The sequence below is a fragment of the Patella vulgata genome, chromosome 6, assembly GCF_932274485.2.
Source record: "Patella vulgata chromosome 6, xgPatVulg1.2, whole genome shotgun sequence".
In the NCBI taxonomy this organism is placed as follows: domain Eukaryota; kingdom Metazoa; phylum Mollusca; class Gastropoda; family Patellidae; genus Patella; species Patella vulgata.
In genome coordinates, this window is record NC_065884.2 from 21787762 (window position 1) to 21809923 (window position 22162).

A 22162-nucleotide genomic window follows, 5' to 3' on the forward strand; every position below is an offset into this window, starting at 1 on the left:
AACTCCAAAGGGGAACTGGAGTACTAGTACCATTATCAAGTCTGTACACTCCTAAAGATCCTATTGTTGTGCCATACATATGATAGTAGAACTGCAAACATTTGTTCCTAAAAGCCGAAGATTTAAGTATTGATGCACTGATAAGAATGGCCTTGTCACCTAGACGTCGTGGAGCAGATGTTTCAATGTAAGCATAATGCCCAGTAGGCGACCCAAAGGTATGATCTCTAGTGGGTCCTGTTCCTACTGTTCGTGTTTTTTGTGAAGTGATAGTCCAGTCAAATGTATCATTTTTTGATTGTGTCCACTGACAAAGGTTGTTATCTTCAAAGTTACAATTGTTATCTGCTGGACATTCACCTTGTAAGACTTGGAAATCATCCAGGGCTATATCCCCCTGGAAACCATTTCCAACTACTGCTGAAATGACCATGACATACTCTGTTTGTGAATAAATCGTCCTCATGCCACTGATCCATCTATCTCCTTGAGATCCTGACTTGGACCAAAACAATGTTGAATTCTGACCAGTTGTCTGTGTGATCGTTAGATTTCCAATGGTGGATCCGTACATGTAATACCAAAATTTGAAGCAATGGCCACTTGTTGGTGTGGGTCCCAATGTAACACTAGTGAGTTGTGCAAAATCTCCTAATTTTCTTGGTATTGATGTTTCAATAAAGACATAGTTTCCGTTTCGCCGATTAGAATGATCAAATGGTGGTCCAGTTCCAGTCGTAGGTGTGCTTCCATTTCTCAGTGTCCAATCAAAAGTATCATCAGTGCTTTGAACCCAGCTACACATGTCAACATTGAAGTTACATCCTATGTCAGGGGGAACTATCTTAGGATCACAATTGTTGAAGGAAATGTCATCAATGGCAATACTATTAGTTTGTGAAGGAATAAACCCTTTCGCTGGAGTTGACTGAAACTGAATGTGGAATCCTTTTTCTAAACCAGGAATTCTATTTCCCAAATATACAATTCCTCTTACCCAAATGCCATTTCTATAGTATCGATTTGACCATATTGTTTTGGATGTTTGATTATAATTAACAGATACAGATAGAGTTCCTGAAACTGTTCCAACTTTATAATAATAGAAATACATAGTACAATATTTGGAGGCTTGGGGCATGGGAGGACTGTTGAGTATAGCTGGGGTGTAGTACACTCCATCAGAATTTTTAACAGCAACATAATGTCCACTCTGTTGTGCTGTTGTATGATCAACTTTAATTGTTGTAGGATTAGCTTGCATGTAAGTAAAGTTATATTTTCCGGAGCTGGCATCACTCCATCCACATAAATCTGTTTCAAAATCACACGGACCACACATGTGCTCGTCAGAGCTGTCATCACATTCAGGATTAAAGTCACACACATAAGCCATTGGCAAACAAGCGCTGCCATCTTTACACTGGAACTGGTTTGTTGGACAGGAGTTAGTGGTAGCTGCTGTTGTTGGAGGTGGAGTTATAGCCGAGGCAAGAGTCACACCAGTTACTTTACATCCTGGGGAAAAAACGGTATCATCAATAGCTATATCCCCATTGTATGATCCTACTGTACCCTCTATTACCACCTGATAGTCAACATTGCTGATCAAGGACAAAGTTTTACGTTCCCAGAAATCCCCATTATTGCCTTGTTTCTTCCATAATTGCTGTTGTAGACCTCCAATTTGGTTCCAAGTGCTTACAGAAAGATTTCCAGTTCCTGATCCATACATGTGATAATATAAAGTGAAGTAACAGTTATCAGATGCAGATGTCGGTGATAAAACAGGACTCAGTATCTGTGCTTTATCTCCTCTTTTTCTAGGACTTGATGCCTCAATGTACATGAAGAAACCTGTGCTAAGTTTAGTTGTATGATCAAGAGATGGACCTGTTAATCGGGATGTTGTTGGTCCATGGTGTCTTAGCCAATCAAAATTTTTAGTATCAACTTTACTTTGTTGCCAAAAGCAAGAAGATTTTTCAAATGTACAGGCCAGTGCCGAACCACATACAGCATCTGATTCATCACTTCGATCCCCACAATCATCAGTAAAATCACAAAGTTGGCTTCTCGAAACACAGGAACCACGATCGCAAGTGAAAAGGTTGCTGGGACATGATAACTGTTTTGGTGGCAGTGCACAGTTAATAAGTTGAATATCATCTATTGCTATTCCATATTTACCTTGGAACAGAACATAAAACTCTCCGGATATTCTGCCAATATCTGCAACACCTTTGAGCCAAACAGGTGAACGCTGGCTGTTAAGTCTCAAAATATTGGTTATCCTGGTACCTTGCTGAATGTTCACTTCAAATGACGGTCTGTATGTATTAACAAAATAATAAAACTGGATCTGACAAGTTGAGAAGGAATTCTGTAATCTTGGACTCTGCAGGATCCCTAATGAAACAGACTGCGCATTATAGTAACTCGTAAACATATAGTATCCAGTTTGGTTTCCGAAGGTATGATCGATACCAGGTCCATCAATGCTGCTTATTGAACCATTCTGTCCTCGGTACCATGAAGAGCTTCCTTTACTCTGATCCGTCCACTTGCACTGATCTTTCTCAAAATCACAATTGCCACAATATTTTTCATCGGAACCATCTTTGCAGTCTTGAGAGAAATCACACACCTGAGACAAAAAGATGGAATCACCATTAGCACATTTATAAGGAGCATCCACAGGAGTTATGTTTGCACATTGTCCTGGTGCCACTATAATATCATCAACAGCAATATCACTATGGAAGTCACTTCCAACAACACCCTCTAATATAAGGGTGAATTCTCCAGATGCAGGGATGAACAGAGATGCATACTGCCATTTATTTACATTTGTACCATCGCGATAAAATATTCTGTTTGGTGGTGCTGTTGCAGATGTGTTCAGCAGATTAACATACACGTTAAGACTTCCAATGCTACTTCCATACATGTGGTACCAAAAGGAAAGACATCCTCCGTAAGGCAAAAGCAGTACTTCTGATTCTAACTGAGCTTTATCACCTGGTTGTTGTTTGGATGACTCAATATAGATGTAGTAACCTATAAAACAAAATGAATATTTGTAAAATTGTAATTTAATGTCTAAAGGTTACATTTGCTGAACACAAATTCCGGTGTCATTTTTACTAATGATATTAAAATGAACATAAAACAAATTTCATATCACAGGTTTTTCAAATTAATCATACTAAAGTCCAGTACTGATTTTTAAAAATGAATGAATGAATGGGGTTTAGCATTCCACTTTTTTGCATCTATCGGACGAATGAAGATGGGCATATGTCATACAGTGTGCTTTAAAGGCAATTTTGCTCAGACAACAATTGAAGGGTGTTTTTTATGTGCAAGCTAATGTGTACACAAGACCTTGCTTTTCTCTCGTACTGTCCGAATGGCTAGGCGATGTCAAGGAGGAGCCACATCAAAAAGGTAATGATTTTAAACTGTCTAAAATATTGAAAATTTTAGAAATAAAATTCTAAATGATACTAACCATTACTATTTAATAGAGTGTGATCTGTTTTTGGACCAGTGCCAGGAGTAGCGGTGCTACCTTTATTTCGCAACCAATCAAAATCATCATGATCCTTGTGATTTGACCATCCACATACGCCAGATTCAAAATCACAAGTTCCAGGAGGAGGACAGGGATTGGGTAATATCTGTACATCATCAATAGCAATATCACTCTGAAATGATCTTCCTATTACACCTTCAAAAATAATCTGAAATAAAAAATATTCAAAAAATATATATCTGACTGACACTGACAGTAAATACTTTAATTAACTACTACATGATATACTTGACATGGACAGAAATGTAATTTCTTCTGAGCTTTATATCTCATTCCATTATAATATAATTAAAATTTAATATTTTCTTCCAATCACAATCAGTGATGGCTTGGTGAGTAAATTGCTGGCTCGCTAACCAGGAGGTCTTGGATCCCCTCCCAGTGATGGTTTCTCAGGATTTTCTGTCAGTTGTGCAAAACGGAGGGTTTGGGATCAAACAACATCTAGTCATTTAAAGCTAAATCATAAACTGGGGTATAACTCTGAATATTGGCCAAGTTCATCCTAATGACACAATGAACAACATATTATAGATAACTCTCTTGTATTGTGTGTTCTTAAATTTGAAATTAAATGGAGAATTAACTTTATGATTTACAATAAAACAAAATATGACCCAATGAACAATCTCTGCAAATTTGAATGAAAAACTTGTCAAGAAAGATGGACAGAAATGATAATTGTATTTGTCACCATATATATAACTACTAAAAATTTCTTACATCATATGCTGTGAAAGTATGGATGTCAATTTTAATTGCCCTCCATCTATTGCCTTGATTCCCTGATCGACTCCACAATTTGGCTTGGCTTTTGTACTGGCGACTGTAGACACTCAGTGTTCCGATGTTAAGACCATTCATATGATAATAAAACTGTAAGCATGAACCATCTGTTTTAGGTAGTTGTGGTATGATGAGTCGAGCTATGTCTCCAGATTTCTGTGGTAATGATGCCTCAATGAACATGTAATAACCTTAAATAAAGAAACATAATGAATGGGATTAAATGTCTGGTAAACACATGAAAAATACATTTCAATTCTCTGGACAATGGTGTCATTACATTATAGAATTTTAACTTCTTATGGTTTTCTTATATGCACTGTATTCAAAGGACATTTTTCATCCTGATAATAAAACTTTTTTGTTCTTGACAGCCATTGTTCTGACAATTATTGATGCATCTATCGTTCAAGTCAGGTTTCTGAGGAGTTATCTTTTCCTGCATGCAGTTAACATTATGAACTTACAGGCCGGGTAAACACATTTGAGTCGTGTACACCAGATATGAGAAATAAACACTTGTGCCGTCCACTCGGCACAAACTAGGTCATTTCGGGACTAACATATGGTTTTTAATTTTATTTCAATAATTCGCTTGCGCGTAGGGGTCTTTAGCAGTGGGAGGAAACCGGAGAAAACCCACGAGGCTGGACAGGCGTCTCTACTCCTTATCACATACAACCGGGGATTTGAAACCACGCCAGTTGACTCAATGACAGGCCTTATGATACAGCACGTACGTGCTAACCATTCGACCATTCAACCCCCCTGTGCATAAGAGAATTCATGAGATAAAGATATACCACATGTTAGCAATGTTATAAGCTGATATATAATGATCATTAGCATTGCTTTAGGGATATAAAAAAGAGACACGTCATTAAATTAATACCCCATTTTCAACAAATCTTAATCTAATCTTCCTTATCAACATTAAACAGTTTCTATTTACCATTTGGAGTTCCATATGTATGATCTGAGCTTGGTCCAGTCCCTGTTGATTTAGTTGTACCATGGTTTCTTGTCCAATCAAAATCATCATTAGTATCCTGCTGGTAACCACAGATATCACTTCCTTCAAAGTCACAGACATCTAGAAATATTCAGAATTCAATTTTATTAAGCTAGAAATATAATATCAGAATACATCTTTATGATAATAACAAATTTGTACAAGATGATAACAAGCTGACAACAAATTTTTGTTTGGTAATAAGCTTTAATTTCAGAAGTTGTGGATTAAGTAAGCAAAAAGAAACAACATGCAACTTTTAACTTAATTTCTAATTGTAATTAAAAAATTAGTAAGAAAAATGAGTGTGCTTAAGGAAGTACCATAATGGGTATGCTTAATAAAGTAATAGGTATGCTTAATGAAGTAATGGCTGTGCTTAATGAAGTAATGGGTGTGCTAAATGAAGCAACGGGTGAGGTTAAATAAGCAATTTTAATTCACCAAATATTATTTCATTATGTCTTTGATAAGTAATGCAAAATTTATGTTGATCTAGAAATTTCCTAAATTCTAGACACGTGTAAGCCAAATGGAGTCTAGAAATCAGGGATATAGACGGGTGTGTCAGGTGCCCCATATGCCCACCAGCGCAAGATTTTTGTCTTGTATCATGTTTACCAACTTTAACAGTCAAAATCTGAAACAGCTATTTTCTTATCCCACACTGAACAATCACACCAATTTTTAAAACATTCTGGCTAGAACTCTCTTGTGTACCAGTACCACATTCACAAGATTTAATGAATTTAAAAGGGGGCATAACTCTGGAATTTGCTATTCTGAATTTTGATAATGGTTTACTTTTGACTCAATGAACGATCAATACAAATCTCAGGACGACAGACGAAAGAACAAAAAAATATGTTTAAATAAATATGCTAGCATTTATTATCAACAAGCACATATGAATCAACTGACGATCTTGTAATCAGTCAGTACATTTAAGATAAAAATGTCAAAGCTATAGGATAGGGTTTCTCCTCATTTTCTGTGTGAAAGGTATGGATTGAAGTGCATAATCATTGAAACAACTGAGTTAAATATTTACTGTCAGTAGGACAAGGTCCATCTTTCAATTTAAAATCATCTAATGCTATATCCCCAGTATAACCATTTACCATGACGGCTTCAATCACAATCTACGTAAGTCATAAACAAAATCATATGTAAATGGACACAGATGCCACCATTGTTTGGACTTAGATTTTGTCATGTACCATTTTACTTTTTATTTAATAAAATATGGATTAGTTATCAAGATTATTCGAAAAACATGCTTTAAATTTATGATTTGAATATCTTAAAACCAGATAGGATTCTGTACCGTATCATATTCACAAAATTTCATCAATCAGTATCATGTTCATATATAAATATACATACATTTATTGTTGTCTGTTGAGTTTGTGGGTTAGGTAGAGTTTGTGGAGTAAAATAAACATCGCCATACATCCACTGGTTGCCTTGGTTACCACGCCTGGTCCACATTGGACTATTCAGTAGATCAGACGGACCTACAGAGAACAAGAATTACATTAGATATAAACAAGCGGTTGCCATGGACAGAGAACATGCTGGACAAAAAAACCCTGATTTTTCATACAATCGGGCCGCCATAATAAAGGAAATTTTGATTCGTTACATGCAAGTATCGAAAGGAACCCAGATCTTTGGGATATAAACATATATATTAAGTTTCTTCAAAATCGGACAACAATTTTGACCTCTAGATGATCCACAACCTTGGTATTACATACCTTTAAAACTATTTGCGTACGGGGAGCATCCATTTTGTCGTGCAGTTTCAGTTCGATTTTCAAGAAATTCAAACTCAACCATCCTTATGATGAAAGGGTGATTGACCTCTAGAGGCTATATAAGCTAAAAATGTGATTTTACAAACTTTTACACTATTTGTCTACCAGGAGCAGTCATTTTGGTGGGCAATTTCAGTCCGATTTTCATGAAGTCCTAGATCAGCCGTCATTAGGGTGTAACAGTGATATATATGACAGCATTTAAAATCGGATAAAATTGTGACCTAGAGGGACCACAAACTAAAACCATGATTTTTCGTACAATCAGGGGCCATAATAAAGGAAGTTATGGTCCGATATGTGCAAACAGTTTAAGGAACCAAGATTTTTGGGTTGTTAACATACATTTTAAGTTTCATCAATATCGGACAAAAAATGTGACCTCTACAGTATGTACAAGCTAAAAACATAATTTTTCGATTTTTCGTACAATCAGGGGCCACAATCTATGAAGTTACAGTCTGATACATGCCAATCTCAAAAGGTAATGAGATTCTTGGAAGATAAACCTATATTTAAGTTTCATAATAATCTGATAAAAATTGTAACCTGTCGAGTGTCCATAAACAAATGTGAATGGATGTCCGGGGAGGCAGGGACTATGACAATACACGTCCACCTAAAAATGTGGTTGCATAGAAACTGAAACAGTCCATACATCCAGACTGTTAAAATTTCTAATGCATGCAGCTTTTATGTGGGATCAATTTTCTTGAAAGCTTATACAAAATATTCACTGGTAGCTATAGATTACTATCAATATCATTTAAATCCATTAAAGTAAGTATAAACTTTGCTAGCAGGAAAATGAACAAAGTCTAAAGTATTAATTAGAAAATAAACATCAAATACATTTTGAAATGACAACTTTATCAATTTACCTTGCTTGCCGTAAATATTTATCTGTCCAATTTTTGATCCGTACATGTGATACCAGAACATAAGACACTGACCAGAAGTATCAATTGGTAAATCTGGACTTATAATACGAGCTGTATCATTGGCTTGTCTCTGAGATGATTCGGTGTAAATATAATAACCTGTTTAATACATAGAATATAATTTGTAATAGAATACAAGTTTGGGTAAGCTATCCAATACTATCACATGAACGTACTTCCACACATAGGTCAACAAATAGAAAATTTCAAAACAACTGACATGATACAAACAAGCCAATGTCACCTATAAATTTTGAGTAAAATATCTTTAACCCGTTAAGTGCGTAGGTCGTTATATAACGTCCTGGACAACAGCCGCTCACTGTGTGTAGGGCGTAATATAACGGCTTGAAGGTATTTTCCCCAACCTATTCTTAGAACATAGTTCGTCCCAAGGGATTCCCCCCACGATCGCAGCACATGAAGGACGTTATATTACGTCCTGGACAACTGCCACTCACTGTGTGTAGGGCGTAATATAATGCCTTGGAGGTATTTTCCCCAACCTATTCTTAGAACATTGTACATAGTTCTTCGTCACTTCGTCAAACTAATTACACAATAGGGGGTAGTTAACGTTTTAAAAATGTCACGCTAATAAGATTGAATCCAAAATCTTTCTCATTCTTAACCAAACATCAAAGAATGAATAGGTTAAAATTGGACAATTATGAAAAGTGTACTAATACAACCTTATTTTACAGACAGGTGGCCGAAGGGTCTACTTTTAACGAGGGTAATATTGGAAATAAAATATAATTAATCTGTAACGTTCAAACCTTTATTATTCTGTAGAGTATGATCAGCAGTAGGACCAGTATTAAACGAGACAGTAGCGTGATGTTGAAGTGTCCAATCAAACACATCTGTCTTATCTTGTGTCCAATGGCAGATATTATTTTGATCAAAAGTACAATCAAGGTTTGTAGGAGCTGCAAAGGAGTAAACAATGTACCAGTAGATATGATTTCATGGTTAGGGGCAGTAACTCTGCAAACATTTGATAGGGTGCCCGCTTCAGACAAGCAAAACAATCCTGACAAATTTGAAGATTATGGGCAGACAGGAGTTAACGACAATTTAGTCCTTGAAGATACATTATGTAAAAGCTAAATCTGCCTATTGCATGTCTTTCTTCTGGCATCATTAATATGAATTATTATTTAAACATTTATTAACATGATAAGCCCATAATCAACCCTCTGGATCATCTGATGGCTTTGATTTTAAGTAGATTAGAACATCATAGTCATTTAAGAGTTTAGCAATAAAAGCAATAAAAGCAATAATCAAAACTCAGTCTCAATTGTCAAGTACCGTAGCTATGACAATAAACAATCTACGCTACAATTTGTCAAAACTTCAAACACTCATAACTTTGCACAGAATAAAGTAAATTTGACTAAAAATTTCAATATATTCATTTATTGTCATCTATTATTGAACCATTATAGCAAGAATGGCCAGCCCTTTATCTAAATCTTAAATAATGCATCATTAACAACTTGATCCAGCTAGGATATAATCATGATCATTTAGAGAATAAAGAACCATGAATAATGATTTAAAAATGTGACTTATTTCATAACTAGATATATTATCAAGAGAAATATCTTACGATATGTGACTGTATTTTGTGTTGGTACAGGTGTTGTTGTAACCACTTGTGTACAAATACCCTTATAATAACTAATATCATCTATAGCCATATCACCACGGAAACCATTTCCTATCTCAGCATCAAATGTAAACTAAAACAAACAGAATTATACAGGTTTTACTAAACAATTCCCCAACCGCTTCAATAAGTATATTCACTTTCATGTCTAATCGAGAACACATAAAAAATACACATTAAAACATTTTGGGTAGCATCAAAAACTGAATACATGCTGATTGATTGCTGCCTTATGTTTTTAATATTTATATAATCCTTTCAATTTTTCCCTATTGGCTGACTTTGCACCCGGTTACTAGCGTAGATTATAAGTCGAGTCTTGTTACACCATATGAGCTACAAGAGTACAACAAAAATTGTCAGTTATGTGAACTCCTCAGGTATTTTAGAAAGATTAAGCATACTATTTCTTGTTTGTGACTAGTTATAAGAGCAATAGTTTGGACAAGGATTATTTCTTTCACAGATTGGTAATCAAGATTAGGTGTCAATCATAGTGGATATCTCCAACCATAATTTTGATTTGATTTTAGCAACTGAAACCAGCCTGATTGCAAAAGGAAATTGGACAACGTGATATATTAGTACATTATAACTGTTGGATATTGGCATTATTAACCAGTCTAATTTTGTAAAAATATTCACAAAGTATATCAAAGGGTCCATGTTTATGGCAGATAAAAGGCTAATGCTAATGTACAAAATCTGATTCTTTACAACTTCCTACATAATATTTCTTAATCAAATCTACCTGGAATCCTGATGTACTGTTGACTTGTACCTGGGCATACATCCATATGTAACCTTGATCTCCAGTTTTATTCCATAACAAAGGTGTACCTTTCGGTGTTGGCATGTACAATCTCAGTGTACCAACATCTAAAATTAAAAATAATCTTAAGATCCTTCTTTTGTTAAATTCAAATTTCACTCCAAACTTTTGAACTTTTAGAAAGTGAATTGTGAAACAAATACATAGTTGTTTCCATTTCATAACCCACTACCACTAACTTCATGCCACAGTAAGGCTTGTTACAGAAGAAATACAGTTTTAGAAATTAAAATATTGTAATGAATTATAATATAAACCAAATAAATTAAGATGTCCTCTTGCAATATTTCTCACCATACGGTCACTAACGAGACTTTAAAATATAATCAATTCGGACAGGTAATCATGTCTATGACAGTCTATCATATTTATTTTCATTGCTTTACATCACAAATTGGGTAGTTGACACTGCTCTTTTAACCATATCTTTTTTATTATCATTTCATTTTATTCATTTGGGTTGATATATGATTAATAAAGACTTGTGAAATCTTATTGAAATGTGTAATAAACCATAGTAATTGTTATCCATAAATAGAGGTTTATGTCCCAATTACTACCGGTAAATGCCATTCAAACAATATAAAAGAATATGACTTCTTGTTTTACATGACGAAATGTAAAAGTTAATAAAACTGTTCAAATTAGTATTTACAAAAATACTACTATACCTCTTCCATACATGATATACCAGAAAGATATACACGATTGAGTAGTTGGATGTAAATAAGGGCTGAACAGCCAGGCCCTGTCTTTAGCATTTCTGCCAGAAGCTTCAGCATACACATAAAAACCTGAAAATATAGGTTATCAAAAAAAAATTTATAACAAAATAATAGGCTTTAACTAGCTAATTCTGCATTCTTTGATTATAACTTGCATGAAATTCATGTGTCCTTGAAAAAGACATTTTATACACTAGTGCAATATAAAATAAAAGTAGCACAAAAAAAGTGAATATTTCAGAGAGGGGTAGATCATGCTTTATACAGTAGAATGGTAGACTATTCATCTAGTTGTAATTCTTTTTCTAAAAATTAAACTAATACCAACCATGATCTGTGCCAGTTGTATGATCCACACTGGGTCCGGTTGCAGTGGTCAATGTTCCTCCAGCAGATCGTTCCCAATCAAATACATCATTCTTAGTTTGTCCATTAACAAAACCACACATATCGTATTCAAAATTACAGCTTCCTATTGGTGGACATGCTCCTGGTACAATAACTATATCATCAATTGCTATATCTCCTCCACCAGATGCATACCTTAATCCTTCAAATACAATCTAAAACACAAATACAAAGTTTTAGTGATCAGACTTCAAGAGAACCAGTAACCTAGAAGGCCAGTGCATGGAATATACTTGAAGCATATACCATTTCCAGAACAACTAATATTGATGTACTTGATCTCATTTTGTTATGAGAATTCAAATGTGAACCATAATTTCATGGAAACCATCTTTAATCAAGGTAATTTTGATCCAAAGCTATAAGAATTATATTCTGAATGGTTATATCCCCAGTTACAAGGAGGATACAGCAGTCTTTCTTTTTACAATATTCAAAGAAACAGGGTCTTGAAATCGAACTGAAGACATTCTTGTTGCAAATCTAATATGCTATTCATTCAATATTACAGCCCCCATTACAAGAATTCACCTCACTACAAGAATTTACCTGTAATCCCCATTCAATTGACTTAATTCGTACACTGGCAATAATAATCAATTTTTCTTATAAAATATGAAATCATATTTTGTGATAAATGCGAGGAATGAAACATGATAAAAGACATCATAAAAGGAATTTTGTGTCATATCTTTGTAATCTGAGTTAAACCTCCATATGTCAAAAATGGACTGTCAGTTAAAATTTTGAAATGAAAGCCCTACATCATAGCATCAAAATGAAAACAAAATATAATATTTAACAAATTACCTGATAAGAGCTTTGTTGAGATATTGTTAGAAATCCACCCAGCCACATATCTCCTTGTTCACCTGAAAAACTCAATGCTGGGGAATTCATCAATCCTCCTACTTTAACATAAACATTTAGAACATTGCCTACTGAACCATGCAGATGATACCAGAACTTAAGACATTCTTTCTGTGGCATACCCTGTAACATTGGGCTAGTAACTCTAGCAGTATTTCCTGAACTTACAGTAGGTGATCGTTCGACATAAAGATAGTAACCTGTAATGAAATGAAACAATATATTGAACAAGATCATTTTAACATTTATTCAAATCTGATTTATATAACATGCTGTTTTTGGTTTCAGCACTATTTTCACAAATTTCCAATACTTGCTGGGGGGGTTGGATGGTCGAATGGTTAGCATGTGCACGCTGTATCATATGGCCTGTCATTGAGTCAACTGGTGGGGTTTTGATTCAAATGTTGTACGTGACAAGGAGTAGGGTCGCCTGTCCAACCTCATGGGTTTTCACTGGGTCCTCCGGTTTCCTCCCACTGCTAAAGACCCCTATGCGCAAACGAATTATTGAAATAAAATTGAACCATGTGTTAGTCCCGAAATGACCTAGTTTGTGTCCATTTCTCTCTCTCTCCAATACTTGCTTGTTCCTTCTTTTTTTTTTAAATCTTTAATTTTACATATTTTGTTATAATTTTCAATAATTGATTATTTCTTCTTTCTTTTTTCCCTGAACCCGTCTTCATTATATATGCCAACCTGAGCATGACAGTAGCATGGTAAACCCATTTCATTTCATTTTTACCCACAATTGTACATATTTTGTTATAATGATTAAAATAATTTAATTGATGATCATACATCCAATATTTTATATGGTCTATTTCATTAGTGAGATGGCAGTGCACATTTCTCTGGTGTTATGGCTACTTTCAACAATGATTATTATCTATTTATTCATGTTAATATTTTTATACCTTTAATGAAAAATTTGTCAAAATCTTAACTTGTAGGAAACAATGCAAACATACCTTCATCATTACCAGTAGTATGATCTATTTGTGGTCCATTACCAGCACGTGTTGATCCATTACGATTTCTGGCCCAATCATAGTTAGTATTAACATCATTTTTATAGCCACAGAAATCAACCTCAAAATCACATATTTCTACAAGAAAATAAATACATCTTTCAGTTATATTTGAAAAAACTAAATTCAAATTGATGAAATAATTTTTTTTTTCAAAATTTTTCAAATGACTGCTGTTTAATATATCTGAGATGTGTGAACATACAGCAACAAAATAATTTGAAAAAGGAAGGTGTGCATGGTGCTTATTGTGTTTTGTAAAAGAGATCTTCATATATTTAACATGTAACAACTTATAGTAATTCTATTTGGGATCAGGCCCACGGTGGTTAAGTAGTAAAGCACTAGCCACTCAATTAGAATGTCACAGGTTCGAATTCTGACCTGTGTAAAGAACGACCATCACAATGCCTAGTCCTTTGGATGGTAAGAAAAACGTGGTCCATCCAATCTGTGTACACATTAACCTTGCATTTTGGAATGATCAATCCATTCCATTCCACTTAGTTTGAGACGAACAAGATAGTTGTCATGAAAAATGAGAGGAAAGTACAATGGGAACAATCCTGTATTTTCACAAACTAGTTAACTAATGTTTTGTACTTACTAGATGGGGCACAAGCACCGTCAAATACAGCAAAATCATCTAAAGCTATATCGCCTTGCCAACTAACACCTACAACCCCTTCAATTATAACCTGTTGAATGTATACAACATTGACACATTATAGGATGTTATTTCACAAATGGAGAACTTCTAATAATCTCTGTAACCATTATGGTTATAATTAGAAGTCAATTTATATAAGACATTGGCCTGTTTTGGTATCACATGAATAAAATACTGTTTAAATAAAAAAATTGTTGGACATTGAGCAATTTCTAGAAATTCCAGTACAATGGAATTTTTTGTGATGCCATTATTTTGGACAATTCTCACTCACACAGTGCCAGTTTTTCTTTCACTTGTTGTTTCCTGTTTATTTTCAATAACCAACTACTTAATAAAATTTCAAAGATATTAAATGTCTTTTCTATGGGGGAGGTTGAATGGCCGAATGGTTAGCATGTGTGCGCTGTATCATTGAGTCAAATGGTGTGGTTTTGATTCCCCGGTTGTACGTGACGAGGAGTAGGGCCGCCTGTCCAACCCTGTTGGTTTTCTCTGGTTCCTCCAGTTTCCTCCGACAGCTAAAGACCCATACGCGCATGCAAATTATTGAAATAAAATTGAACCATGTGTTAGTCCCGAAATGACCTAGTTTGTGTCGAGTAGACATTAAACCCCATTTCTCTCTCTTTTCTATGTACATAGATAAATCTAATTATGGGATAAACAATCCCTATTACAGTAAGCATTTGAATAAATTATTTTAAAGTATATTTACCTCAAAATTAACATCACTTGATAGGGTGACTTGTCCCATTCTCCAGATATTACCTTGTGTTTTAGATCGAGTCCAGATTAAAGTTCTATTATTACTATTCATAACACGAGTGTAGAGATTTAGTGAATTAACATGAGCTCCAAACATATGGTACCAGAACTTCAGACATTTTCCTGAAATACATACAATTGGAAATTTTATGTACATCTGATTTGAATTTTTCATACTTACCCTAGTAATTATCATTGCCTAGGTAATTTCTGTACAAAATTAAATTGAAAAGCTCAATTGGAAATTACCTCACACTTAAAATCTCTGGTCAATGTATGGGGGTGAGTAAACAAAAGTTATGATCTAAGTTGTACTCAAATTGGAAGTATAATGAAGTATAGCTAAAAAAGAGCGATATTGTGATCACTGTAAGAATTAGTATCCTTATAAGCATTCAAAAGAATTGCTTAAATATTACTACAATGCTAGTAAATATAATTCATTGCATTTTTGTTTTAATGCCATTGTTTTTAACTACAGATTTCTTTACCTGGTGTTGGTTTTAAATATCCAGTTGTTAAAACAGCTGTTTGTCCATTATGATATGGCAATGAACTTTCCATGTACAGATAAAAGCCTCTTCCTGTTGTATGATCTCGATCTGGACCAGTTCCTGCTGTTTGTGTTGAGATATTCGTTCTAGTCCAATCTAGATCATCACTAGAATCCTGATAGAATCCACAGAAACCATTTTCAAAATTACAGTTTAGACCTAAAATTGTAAAAATAAGAAAATTTGATTGAGAAAATTAATGCATACGGATAATATTTTAATATTGTTTATTTAATTACACTATTCTGAAATTGACATTTACAAAAATATTATAAATTCTAAAAATAAAATTTCACTTTAGAAAAGTAGCAGGCGGGTAATGCCAAATAGTTTTATAAGATTGTCTCCCTTTAAACACTGTTCATGATAAGCCTAGCACAAGAAAAAGGCTAATCCGATCAAATTAGTAATACAACCAAATTAATAACTAATGGGTTAATATAGCTTTAATAACAATCACCTCAGGCTATCAAATAGAAAGATCTACCAAGTATATTAAACTACAGACACTATCAAATAGAAAGATCAACCAGTTAGATTAAACTACAGATACTTACTGGCATTATCATTCTGTGAAGCAGCACAATTAGAGAAAATAATATCATCAATAGCTACATCATAGCTGGCACTAAATCCTGGGGATGGAGCAGAATCAATAATCACCTGAAGAAAAAACAATAGAGAAAAAAATAAAATCTCTACATGGACCCATTTGTACACAGTCCCAAAACAGGACAAATCCCTGAAAATAAACCCTTTATTTTTAAGGAATTTATATTCTATTTGATTTTCTACATTACATAATTTTATACAACTTTTAAATTTTTTGTTTAATAATTTTAAATGTTTTATCCATCCACTATTTTTTTTAAATACATCTTTGTTTTTTTCTTCAAAAATCTGTTTAATTTCTATGTTATTGATACATCATGGCAGGATTATTATTGCGGAAGTTGATAATGGACATAAAGATTACTTTTATAACAGTCTTTTTTATTTTGTTGCAGGGCATTATATTATAAGGATGTCAAAACCTCAGCAGTTATTATTGTTACTGATAGTTTATTGCTAATTTCCCAAACGGAAAATGACCAATCCTTAGTTTGTACTTTTCTAGTACAAATAATTAACTATAACATAACATCCAAATTTGTATAGTGCAATAAATACTTGTTTTAGGAGTTCCAGTTGTGCTTGAAAAGTTATACATTTTGGTTCCTTTTCATCCATAGTGTTGTATGAATAGTTTTCAGTCTTGTTTTGAAAATGTAATGCCTATTATACCTTTGTTTGATTGTTTACTATCAATGATATTATATTAATTTGAAGATTAAAACTGACCTGATAACCTGGATTATGGAATCCTAAATCAACTGTCATAGTTTTCCAGTTATTTCCTTGATCTCCTGTTATACCAAATAATCTTGAGTAATCACGTTTATTCTTGTAATTTGATATCAGTACTCGAAGATTACCTGCAACATTTAAATTTTAAAAAATATCATTGTCATATATAAACTAAATCAAAAAAGATATATAATCAATTAAAAAAACAAGACAAGAAATTGGGGTAAAAATGATTTGGAGTTACAAGTATAAACAGCTGAACCAATAAAAAATGGAAGATAAAAAATAGCACAAATTCATTAGATCAAAATAATATAATATAAATAATATAAACAAACTCTGAATATATATGTAATAGAATATTATAATAATCATATAAATATTAGATCTACTAACCTGCACTAATTCCTTTCATATGATAGGAAAATTTCATTGTACAACTTGGACCTATCATACCTAAAATAGGAGAGGCAAGTCTTGCCCTTGAATAAAATACGCCAGAACCTTGAGTTTCATACATGTAATGACCTAAAATAACAAAAAATATCATTAAGGCAACTATATATGGGACAGAACTCTTGTAAGGGTAAAACACACTTCTTACTGCAAACAAAAATACAGACATGGACAAAGATTGGGTAAACTAGTATATTAAAATTTACAGTTGTTATAAAATCCCGACTGAATTTAGGGATTAAAAAACAATATTTTTATACATCTAGCTTGTTTACCTCTGTGCTTCTTCACTACCTTACACTATACCTCAAGAAAATAAGTAATTAAATACCTGTATTTTTATTGGTTGTATGATCAACACTAGGTCCACCTGTAGAATTAACACCTGATCCAAGAGCAAATTTGTATTTTCCTGAACTACCATCTGTCCAGCCACATAAATCTTTCTCAAAATCACATGTTCCTATAGAGAAAAAACAAATGTTTGGTTTATTCCACATTGAAATTTTGTAGCAAAAGCAACCCAAATATTGTTACAGAAGACGGTCCATATCCTGTCTCACAATCAAGTGGTTTGGGGTGCTAGAGGGAGCAGCAGTTTAGTTCAGAAGCTGGTTCACTAAACAGGAGATCGATCATTCTATGGTGGAACACTATTCATTCATTACATGATTGATGCATTTAAACGATTTACTTACCACAGTTGAGTTCATCAGTTCCATCATTACAATGTGGTACAAAATCACACACCAGGTTTGCTGATATACAGTTACCATTTGAACACTTAAACTGGGAGGTTGTACAAGGATTAGGTGTTGTAGATGGTATCTGTGATGACGTTACTAAACCTCCTAAAACATACAAAAGTTTGAGGAAAGTGCAGAGAAACATATTGATGTTGATTTAAATGCGAAACCTATGACTTTCTTAAAAATTAATGTACGTCAAATTTATTTTAGCAACATAAAATTGCCACAATAATTGTTAATTTAAAAGAAAATGAATATATTTGTTTACCTCCTGACATCTGACAAGCTCTAGTGAATGAGACATCATCTATAGCTATATCACCTTGGTAACCATTTCCAACTGTAGCTTCTATGACAACCTACAATAGAAAATATCACACTTAAAATTTCCAGTATATGCACCATGTAAAAAAGAGAGAGCGAGAGAACAGATACCCAAATCCTGTTGGTGAAGGTGTATAAAAATGAAATTTTCAAAGCCATTACCTGGAAAGCGGCTGGTTCTAGCAGCTGGAGATCAACACGTTCAAAGAAGTCACCAACATTTCCTGACTTGGTCCATTTTAAAGTTAGCTGACCACCATCTGCTGTTCTTGTGTAGATATTTAATCTTCCTGTTGTTGGTCCATACATATGATAGAAGAGACGTAGCTATATAATAAACAAACATAGCAATCTGATATATTATAAACAAACATACAATAAACAAATCTGAATTCTTGCAAAATTTAAGAGCCTTTTTAAGACAACTTTTTTTTCTAATTTAGAATAATAACATCATTTGACAAAAAGTAAATAAACTGTAAATAAACTTTGATATCAATATCATGAACAATTGCTTTGTCATAAATAACTTTTCTTATAAAGAGCAAAATGTGATTGCTTCTTATAAACTGTCTCCTATAATAAACTATAATTTCATTTTCTGATTTTGAACCAATAGCACCCTCAAAAACATACCGTACAAATGTCTTTTGTGGTTCCAGTTGGTACAGATTTAAAGAATGTTGGGCTGATTATTCTGGCTTTTTGACCAGGTCTTTGTGGGCGAGATGTCTCTATGTATAAATAGTAACCAGATTTTGTTCCACGAGTATGATCTCTAGATGGTCCAGTTCCAGTTGATCCTGTAGCACCTTTAGTTCTTCTCCAATCGAAATCGTCGTCTTTAGCCTGTGACCAGGAACACATGCTCTGTTCAAAATCACATCTGCCTGGGTAGCTTCCTGAAATGAGATAATGATCTGCAGATATCACTGGATCTGGTCAATACATGTATTTAAACCAGGTCAAATACATACCGTGATATGGCTTATAACTAAAATTCAAAGGAAATAATGTGAAACTTTATCTTATGGACTATAACTGTATGTGATCCCTAAGAGTGAAAAACTGAGTTTCAGTTATGGTAAAAATTGACTTATAGATTAGGTATTTACAATAGCATCACAAGTGACCCATATTCAATTTTTGTCCCCAATGCATCACCTGTGATGGACAGTTTTAATGGTAGAATTGGAAATGGGAAACTGAAATAGGATTCAAGAAAAAAATAACAGAAATCTGATCATAATTATAATATGTCTAAATATTGATGATCATCTTACCACAATTTGCTTCATCACTGCCATCACCACAATCATCAGCATAATCACACACCTGATTCAATGGTACACATGCCTTTCTCGTACAGGTAAACGTTGTTGGTCCACACACAGTTTGTACAGCTAAACAAAATAAATATATACAATATAAACATACATATGTATAGTATTATTACACTGGGGGTTTCACATTGATGTTAGTCTACTAATTATAGTCAGTCCCCTATATAACAAAAAAACATGCTACATAATTTCACTGTACTGCAAACCACCCAATTATAGTCCCCTATGTAATATAGGCCTACCACATTTCACTGCAATACAATCCACCTAATTATAGTCAGTTCCCTATATAACATACAATATGATGTCACTGTACTGCAAACCATCTAATTATAGTCCCCTATGTAATAATATACCACATTTCTCTGTACTGCAAACCACTTAATTATAGTCAGTCCCCTATACAACATACTACATAATTTCACTGCAAATTAAACCACCTAATTATTGTCGATCCTCTATATAATATACTACATGAATTCACTGTATTGCAAACCACCTGATTATAGTCTACTACATAATATATTACATTCAACTGTACTTCAAACCACCCAATTATAGTTCCCTATATAATATACTACATGATTTCACTGTACTGTAAACCATCTCATATTATAGTCAGTCCCTTATAAAGTATATTACAGGATATCACCATTTAATAATAGTGAAACTAGCATGACCTATTCATGTTATCTCAACATATGGAACAAGACGAATTGTAAATAACTTTTAATACCCTTCGTGCTGTGAATTTACTTAAAATAATGATTTAAAGATACATTATGGGAGATAAGATAAAGAGATGGCAGTTCCCGCTATAATAGTTAAAAACTAGATAGTGTAAAGGTAATTTGCTGAAAATTTCAGTCAAATTGATCCACTATGAGCCGAGAAAGAAGCCGGTGAAATTTTTGCATAGTCTCGGTTATCATTACTAAAATCATTAATATAAACAGCATAGTCTCGATTATCCACTTTTTCTGATTTAATTATCTTTGGCCGTTAGCGGCATATAGGAATCTAATCCAGCCTACATCGAAGGCTAGCCTTGACATCGAGAGTTTATTATGGTCTGGATAAGTTAATTAATGTCTAATTGATAATTTAGATAACATTTCAGGCCTAAAGAAAGACTTGTAATAAGCAGATTTTGCTCTTGCATAATGCATGTTTAATACAAGCTCCAAAATAATCAGCCCATATTTATAGCGGAGATGAACCTTTCATGTACTGGTATTCAAATCAGTATTGGAATTTACTACACTAAATAAATCAAAATGAACAGAAAATGAATCTTACGTGGGAAATTACAGTTAATAAAACCGATATCATCCAGAGCGATATCTCCATAAACACTGTATGTACGAGTTGCTTGGAATAATATCTGTTAAAGAATAAAAATATAAGTATCATGTCCATTGTAATCAAAAATCTTTAAATAATCATTTATAGATAGAAAAACCATCAAAACACTAATTCTTTATATTTAATTAGTTAAGAGGGGTAAACAAACAGACCAATTTAAGCTTGTCACCCAAGTAGTTTTGTAACCCTTTTAAAGAGAAGCTGCGTCTAATTTTTCATTGAGTGACGACTATCTAATAATACTGTTTGGAAAGCGTAAACTTTGCCAAGGGGTAATTACTATTCAATAGCCTGCAAATACTATTCCTAGAAAAATAGTCAGAAGTTGTAACTCATCGAGTTGCACACTTTATTATCCAGACACAGTCAAGAATGCAGTCTTAAACACCACCTGACAAAAGCAGGTTGGTATTTGTTTGAAAACATAACAGAGCTTTAGACTGTTGCTTGTGACTAGAATAAAAGAAGTTTTATTCGATATCTGGGATTTCTCCTGCATGTACTATTCTACAAGACTATGTTTTGCTAACAAATGCCATTTGATTTTAATTATTATCCCTAATCACAGTAATTACCGTAAATGGTCGGGAAACTCTTCCTATGTCAATTAAACCTGAATTCCATTTGTTGCCTTGGTTACCAACTTTCATCCATATAACCGTATCCTCTAAACCTTCTCTTATTACAACCTTCAAACTTCCAATACCTTAAAAAAATCAAAACGAAATAAATAAATTTGCAATCTGAAATAATCACCCCAAATGGAATATTTTGTGCTTTGTAAGGAATTTCGGGAAGCTATAAGAACTTGGGAATATAACTCCAAATTTTGCCAGAATAACAAGACATTCAAACCTGAAATCCATTATTTAAATAAATTTG

At 33.6% G+C, this 22162-nt stretch overlaps 1 protein-coding gene across 1 annotated transcript; it reads right to left on the minus strand.

Moving 5' to 3' along the window:
• Window positions 1-35: 35 nt before the first annotated feature.
• LOC130013133 (MAM and LDL-receptor class A domain-containing protein 1-like) lies at window positions 36-18881 on the minus strand. Its single transcript, XM_056101715.1, has 18 exons — window positions 18735-18881; window positions 18517-18607; window positions 18198-18350; window positions 17038-17171; window positions 14312-14402; window positions 13645-13782; window positions 12611-12870; window positions 11721-11955; window positions 11339-11461; window positions 10587-10714; window positions 9776-9908; window positions 8937-9089; window positions 8098-8256; window positions 5337-5477; window positions 4322-4575; window positions 3515-3746; window positions 998-3060; window positions 36-107 (listed from the first exon to the last, which is right to left on the minus strand). The coding sequence occupies exons 1-18, from the start codon at window positions 18879-18881 to the stop codon at window positions 36-38; spliced, it is 4707 nt and encodes a 1568-aa protein (XP_055957690.1).
• Window positions 18882-22162: the final 3281 nt, after the last annotated feature.